Raw genomic sequence first — 7,907 nt, 5'->3', positions numbered from 1 at the left:
GATATTTCTCGTGCATTTCAGTCAGAGGAACCTGCCAGTAACCTTTTAAAAGGTCTAACTTACTAATATACTTAGCATTACCAATCTTATCTATGCAATCTTCTATGCGAGGCAGAGGGAAATTGTCAGCAACTGTTAAGTCGTTTACTTTCCTGTAGTCAAAACACAACCTGTCTTGTCCATTTTCCTTTTTCACTAATACAACTGGGGAACTCCAAGGACTGCTACTTGGTGTTATCAAGTCATTCTCCAACATATAACTGACTTCCTTTCTCACAGCTTCAGCTTTCTGTGGACTTAACCTATAAGGGGCTTGTCTAATTGGCTGGGCATTTGGCTTTAGTACCACATCATGTTGCAAACTACGCACAAGACCAGGAGTGTCCTTAAATATTGACGGATGTTCTTTGAATAAATCCTTAATATCAGTAGCTTCCTGAGCATTCAGATGTTTAAACAAACTATCTGGGTTACACAAAATTTTAGAGTTTTCGCCGTTCCATCCATATTCTTTGCTTTCCACTTCTTGTCCATTACATTCTTTAGGTACAACAGCTGAAACAGATTTAACAGTGTTAGCTCTGGAAAAATATTTCTTCATAATGTTAATATGACACAACTGATACTTTTTCCTCCTCCCTGGAATTTCCACCAAATAATCAACATCATTCAGTTTCTTCTTAACCACTGCTGGACCTACAAACTGAGCTCTGAACTGACCTGGCATAGGAAGTACCACTAGTACTTATTCTCCTGCTTCAAAATTCCTTACTTGAGACTTTCTATCATAATGAGTTTTCATTTTAGCCTGCGAAGTAGAGAGATTATTTTGGGCCCATTGCCAAATGCTCCTTAATTTCTCTTTGAAAGACAAAATATAATCAAGTGAATTCATTTTACCACTACCCCCTTCCCAATGTTCCCTTAATAAATCAAGAGGTCCTCTCACATTGTGTCCATAGACCATCTGAAAAGGAGAAAAACCCAGAGATTCACTAGGGGCCGATCTTAAAGCAAAAAGCAATAAAGGCAAGTCTTTATCCCATTCCTCAACATGGTCTAAACAATACTTAGTCAAAGCATTCTTCAGAGTGGAGTGAAATCTTTCAAGTATTCCCTGACTTTCGGGATGATATGACGATGCCAAGTTGTGTTTAATGCCAAGTTCATTCATTTTAGCCTGGAACTCCCTACTAGTGAAATTAGAACCTTGATCCGACTGTATCTCTCGAGGCAAACCATAACGAGAAAAGAAGTCCATGAGATGCTTAATTACAATACCACTCTTAATGCCTCTAACAGGTATTACCTCAGGAAATCTAGTGGTTCTGTCCATTATAGTTAACATGTACTGAAAACCTGTTTTGGTTTTGGGTAAAGGACCCACAATATCAATAACAATTTGCGTGAATGGTTCTTCAACAGCTGGGATGGGAATTAAAGGCGCTTTAGTAATTTTCTGGTTGGGTTTTCCAACCATTTGGCACTGGTGACATGACTTACAATGTCTGACTACGTCTTTCTTTACAGAAGGCCAAAAAAAATTATCTTTCACTTTGGACAGCGTTTTTCGTATTCCTAAATGGCCACCCCATTCACTTTCATGAGCCTCTTGCAAAATAAAACGCCTAAACTTACTAGGTACTACAATTTGTTCCCTTACCTTCCACTCTTCATCAGTAGATGCGGTCACTGGACGAATTAATCTATATATAACCTCATTCTTTAATACATAACTTGCTTCACTTAAATCATCCTGTTCCTTTAGCTGTTCTGCTTCTTCATATATACTTTTCAATTCGCGATCTTCTTTTTGAGCACTAATTAGTGTTTGCCTATCTGGAAACGTGCAACTAAAATCTGTAGGAAAGTCTTCAGATATATTAACCATAGACTTTAACGAAAGATTTTTTATCTGCTTGGACTTACCTTTCGTTGTCTTAGGATGAGTTTTGGTTTGGAAGCAGTTTTCCAAATTTACATCAGCTTCTCCTCCTTTGACTTCCTCTCTAGATTGGGCTTGGGTTACAGGAACAACAGGTTTAACATTTACCATAACACGTTCATTAACCACACTAGCCCCCTTTCGACCTTCTGATGCACAGGCTGTGCCACTACCTTGCATCACATCATTGCCTATCAACAAATCCACACCACTCACAGGCAATGCACTAACTACAGCCAGTTTCAACCTACCAGTTACCAAAGGAGATTCCAAATAAACTTCTTCCACAGGCCAAGATGTTACTGTATCTGGGAAACCCCCAAGCAACACAAAATCCTGACCTTTCCGTGAGAAATCTTTAGGGAGAGAGGTTTCCAGAATGCAGGACTGGCACGAGCCAGTATCCTGCAGCAATGCAACGATATTACCATCAGTTGCCTCAGATCCAACTTTCACTATACCTCTAAAGACAAAGTCTTCAAATTCCTTACCATAAGGCATGCTCCCACTCACCTCTCCTTCAAGACTAGAAGACACAGGCGGCACTGACCTACAATCCATCAACATAACTGGTTTAACCGACTTAGTTACTTCAGGACAATGTGACTTAACATGACCTTTCTTACCACACTTATAACAAACAATGTCCCGGGCCTGCCTCGCACCCCTCGAAGGCGATGAAGGACTTTCTCTACCCTTTATTACTTCCACCTTTTCCACACCTGCTTCCCAATGAGTTTTCTTCTTACCATAATGCTTGTGAGACAAAACAAACCTGTCTGCTGCCTTTGCTGCCTCATTCACATTATCAATGTTAAATTCTTCAATATGGATGCGAACGTCTTTGGGAATGTTATTTTTAAAATCCTCCAACAAAACCAGTTCTCGTAACTCGGCAAATGTACTTGCCTCCTCTGCAGCCAACCACTCGTCAAGTTTAACTGCTTTCTGGCCTGCCCATTCTACAAATGTTTGATTAAACATTTTACGCCAGGATCTGAATTTCTGCCGGTAAGCTTCTGGGATTAGCTGGTATGCATTTAAAACCATTTTTTTCACAATATCATAATCACCGGAATCTTCTGCACTTAACGCAGCATAAACTACTTGTGCCTTACCAGAGAATGCAGATTGCACTAATACAGCCCAGAGTTCCTTGGGCCAAGCTAAATGATGAGCTACTTTCTCAAAAGCAACGAAAAATTTTCCGACATCTGACTCGCTAAACTTAGGAATTAGCTTAGTTCCCCACTTATCACTGAACTTAGCTGGCACAGAAGCACTCATAGAAGTTTCCTCGGACTTTGAAGACTTTAAAGTTATCTCTAACTCAAGCCTCTCTTTATCAGCTTCCATAAGCGCTCTCTTTTCAGCCAGAATTGCTTTTTCTGCTTCCATTTGCTCTCTTTCAGCGTCTCTCTGCTCTGCTCGTTTAGCGCGTTCGAACTCCTGTTGCTCTTTTATGAAATATCCTAAGTCAGATCCTGACAATCCAAGTTCCTTACCTATGGCAGTTAACTCGCTTAAAGTTGACATCTTGTGAAAATAAGCAAATGCTACTTAACACGATGAACTGTTAAAAGTTTCCCGTAAAGAGAGAAAAAAATTATACTTTTTCACACTACCTCACTGACCCCTTGCCATCCTGTCACGGTCGCCAATTTATGTCACGACTTAATTAATAACATTAACGTTTTATATTAAAGCAGGTTCTTTTTAATTTGCATAAAGCCGTTACATAAAAAAAACAATAGTATTTTGTACAACTTTAAGTACCTTTAACAACCAGTTATAGTTCATAAACAATGATGGCAAAGGACAACGAGGGAGTATGATACAAAAAGTTAATATAAATATTTATTTACAAAAGAAAAAGAAAATAATTAAATAATATTTGGACCGAAGTAAGTTTCAGGTCACTGCAGCGTAAACTTGATGCTCCTTTGTAATGAAGTGTTGTTAATGTTAATTGCAGTTCTAAAAAAAAATGGAGGACAGTTACTAATACCAATACTTAACTTCTCGTAAAGTATCATCAACGGCGCTGCAGTTGCAGTAATAAACATGAGGGATCAGGTGATAAATCTGTATTGTCTTTAGGGGCTGTTCAAGGCTGATATCCTCTCCCGTGTTCGTAATGTGTCCGTCGCAGATTAAAAGGTGTTGTAATCCTCCAATCGAGAACTTGATAAAAACACTCGATCACAGCAGCTCTTCGAAGGTAAACATCCATGCATCAGCAGCGAAAGAATGATCAAACGGGCGTGACAGTGGTATAAGGTGCTGAAGACTCAAAGACAGGCGTTGATGTCTAATAAAGGGCACTAACAGCTACACACCATTGCAGCGATTCAAGGCAAATCCACTGTTCTCAGTAGATAAGTACCTCTCAGAGGCAATCCCAACCTCTCTAGCGTTCAGAGGATCACTGACTCCAAACTTGGGCTTTTCCCGAAAAAGAAGTCTCTCTGCTTCCACGTCATCATGTGAAGGAAGAAATTGTTGGATTAGAACTACCCTCCTTAACGACTGCAAAACAAATAACAAGCAAACAACACCCAGTTACCAACAAGCAGCAAACATACGTCTGCGTGGGCAAAAAAATAAATAAATAGATAAATATATAAATGAACGAACGAAAATACTTTCGGGCGTGATAATATATATATATATATATATATATATATATATATATATATATAGTATATATACATATATATATATATATATAGTATATATACATACATATATATATATATATATATATATATATATATATATATATATATATATAAATATATACTGTATATATATATATATATATATATTTGTATATATACTATATATATATATGTGTATATATATAAATATATATATATATATATATATATATATATATATATATATATATATATATATATACATAACGGATTTTGACCGAAGCGAAAAAATCTATTTTTGGGTGAGATGGCCATGACGTCCTGATGGAAGGTTCCTTCAGTACCTTCCTGAGGGTATATATGACTACAGTAGATATTCCCAGAGAATTAAACTAAAGGTTTCACAGAATTCTAACTTCTGGCGCGAGTACCCATGAGGTTTCCCTTTAGGATACCGTATATCAACAGGGGACGTATGCTTGACACGCCACATGGCTATCTGCACCCCACATAGCGTTTACGCTTCGAGGGGGGGGGGGGCAAGTTATAGGAGGAGCTGTTGCAAAGTTATCCTCCTGCGTTACTGTTACGGTACCTCGCGACGTAAACAAACGGCAGCCATAGCTGTCCGCCATCTTGATTGACATCACGTTCGCCCGCTTCCTTCCTTTTGTAGTAGCGCTCTGAGTACAGTATTTTTTCCCAGTTTTCGCTATTTTCTTGCATCATGTCGTAATCTTCAGGCTCGGCTTCTTCTGGAAAGTTGAGTACCATGATCTTGTATTGTTTAAATAAGCTCTGGCCGTAAAGTAATGATTTTTTATCCTTAAATCTTATGTTTTGTGGCGGAGCTGTGCCTTGACCGGAGGCGTCATGTCGCGACGCTGCTGTCTGCCTCGCATGCTTCATTTAGTTAGCCAAGTACAGCATTTCCGGTCTAATAACTAATCAAAATATCATTAGTTATTTAGTCTTCAGTGCTAGGAATTAGTTATATTATGCCGACAGTATTCTTCGGCAAACTTAGTTAGCCGAACCCTTGCTAGACCGCTAGCCTACCCCTAGGCTCCATGCCTAGTGTTCATGATTACTTCCTGCATGATATAATAAGTGTTCCTAGTGTTAGATTACGAAATGAAGATTTAGGCATTTAATCATACAAGATTCAGTGATTGCATACATGTTTTTTCACCTTCTAGGAAGCATACAAGGGGTTTCGGTGATCCTATCCTTGACTCCCTTGTCCCTAACCTAGCGTTAGGGCTCTTGTATGCTTCCTTACTTCCCTAGTTACCTTACTAAGGTAATCTCCTCCCTCTGCGGTAGCCTAGGCTGCATCCTAGCCCTCCTTTCCCTGAATAGCATTCGGGTAGGTTAGGCTAGGATTGTTCTTCCCTTCTCCTCGCCATTGTTCATGACTTGAGTTTGGGTCAGAACCTCAGAGTACCAGTCGTTCACCCCAGCTCAACTTAGGAGAACGTTTTTCTCCTTCTGGTTCTTGCTGGAGGTTGAAGGAGAAAGGGCTCTGCCCTTTTCCCCTAGTCTGCACTTGGTTGGGTTACGACCCTTCCTCCCTATGGACTAGCGACTTGTCCTACCCTGCCTTTCATAGTCTGGGAGAATGGTTCTCCTAGCCTAGGTTAGGCAGCCCTCGGGATTCTGTTTCTTTAGTAGTTTAGGACAGGACACTAGTGCTGTACCTATGTGAACTAACCTACTCTAGGGTGGAGAGTGTCCTCTCCTACCTAGACAGGCTAGCCTTAAACAGACTCCCTTCCCCTGGGAGAGTTGGTGGGTACTACATACCCCCCTTCACTCCCTCTCAGGACCCTTTCCCCTCCCCCTCTATCCCTTTGTGTTGGCTTGCCATCACACCCCCTGTCCGCCGTCCTACAATTCCACCGCTTGCCGGCGGGTTGTGGGGCCGGCTTGGGTCCTTCTGTTAGGTAGTCCGTACTGCTTCACTTCCCGCATATAGTCGAACTATGGGACAGTTTCAGCGGTCGGTCTGCCGGCAAAAGACCTCCTTGCTTTGAGTGTTCTCAGGCCCTCTCTTGGGCTTCCACGCAATATAGCCGTCTGCCGGCTCTCTGCCGTCGGCTGAAAGGTTGTACCCTTTCCCGTATATATATTATATATATATATATATATATATATATATATATTATATATATATATATATATATATATATATATATACACACACACACACACATATATATATATATATATATATATATGTGGTGTGTGTGTGTGTGTGTATAATTTCATCGATAGTTTAACTATACAACATGGCAACATATCGAATCATTACGAAACCAGAGTCTCTCTCGGAGGAGCTCCGTGGGCGCTGAAGAAAGTAACTTCAGGCAATTTCCTCTGGAGCGCCCTCGTTCACACCTTCACAAAACCCAGGAATCCAATTCTAGAAAAGGGCTTCAACACTTTAATATCTATTAAATGGGATTAGTGGTATAAGGAAAGAGTACCGTAGATGCAAAAAAAAAAGTAAAATGGGATCATTGTTAGTTGAGTGTTTACTTCATTTGGGTTCATTATAATTTAAGATTTGGAATTAAAGAGATTTGTTTTCTGATGAACCAGATTGATGTGTTATAGATAATTAATAATCATAATAATAATTATTATTATGTTAATTGTAGATGAAAAAAAAGAAAATAGGGTAATTGTTATTATAGTTTACACTTCACTTGGGTTCATTTTAATTTAAAAATTGGAATTAAAGATAGATTTGTTTTCTCAAGAGAAGAAAATGAATATCTGTTATTGATAATTAATAATCATAATAAAAATAATTATCATGTTAACTGTAGATGAAAAAAAAATAGGGTAATTGCTATAGTTTTCACTCTACTTGGGTTCATCATAATTTAAGATTTGGAATTAAAGGGAGAATTTTGTTTTCTGATAAACAAAATGATTGTGTTATGGATAATTAATAATCATAATATTAATTAAGTTAATCTGAGATGGAAAAAAAGTAAACTAGGATCATTGTTATTATAGTTTCCACTTCATTTGGGCCCATTATCATTTCAGATTTGTTTTCTAGTGAACAAAATTAATGTTATAGAGATTAATGATAACAATAATAAACATATTTTAAATCTCTCATAATATCATGGGTGTAAATATTGAGGGTGTACTACACATCATATTATAAGTAAAATGTATAAAAAATTCAATAAAAATAGACCTTTGTGAAACTGCTTGATTATGTTTCTCAATATGAGGAATAAAGGATAATTTCCAGTGCATTGTAATTCAATTATGAATAAATC

At 38.3% G+C, this 7,907-nt stretch overlaps 1 protein-coding gene across 1 annotated transcript; it reads right to left on the bottom strand.

Annotated features, from left to right (window-relative positions):
* Positions 1 to 745: 745 nt before the first annotated feature.
* On the bottom strand, positions 746 to 3,481 carry LOC137624754 (uncharacterized). The gene has a single exon (XM_068355705.1). The coding sequence runs from the start codon at positions 3,479 to 3,481 to the stop codon at positions 746 to 748; it is 2,736 nt and encodes a 911-aa protein (XP_068211806.1).
* Between the last annotated feature and the right edge of the window lie 4,426 nt (positions 3,482 to 7,907).

This window comes from Palaemon carinicauda, chromosome 31 (assembly GCF_036898095.1).
Source record: "Palaemon carinicauda isolate YSFRI2023 chromosome 31, ASM3689809v2, whole genome shotgun sequence".
In the NCBI taxonomy this organism is placed as follows: Eukaryota; Metazoa; Arthropoda; class Malacostraca; order Decapoda; family Palaemonidae; genus Palaemon; species Palaemon carinicauda.
The sequence above is the reverse complement of the archived record's forward strand: the minus strand, read 5'-3'. Positions and strand labels throughout refer to the sequence as shown.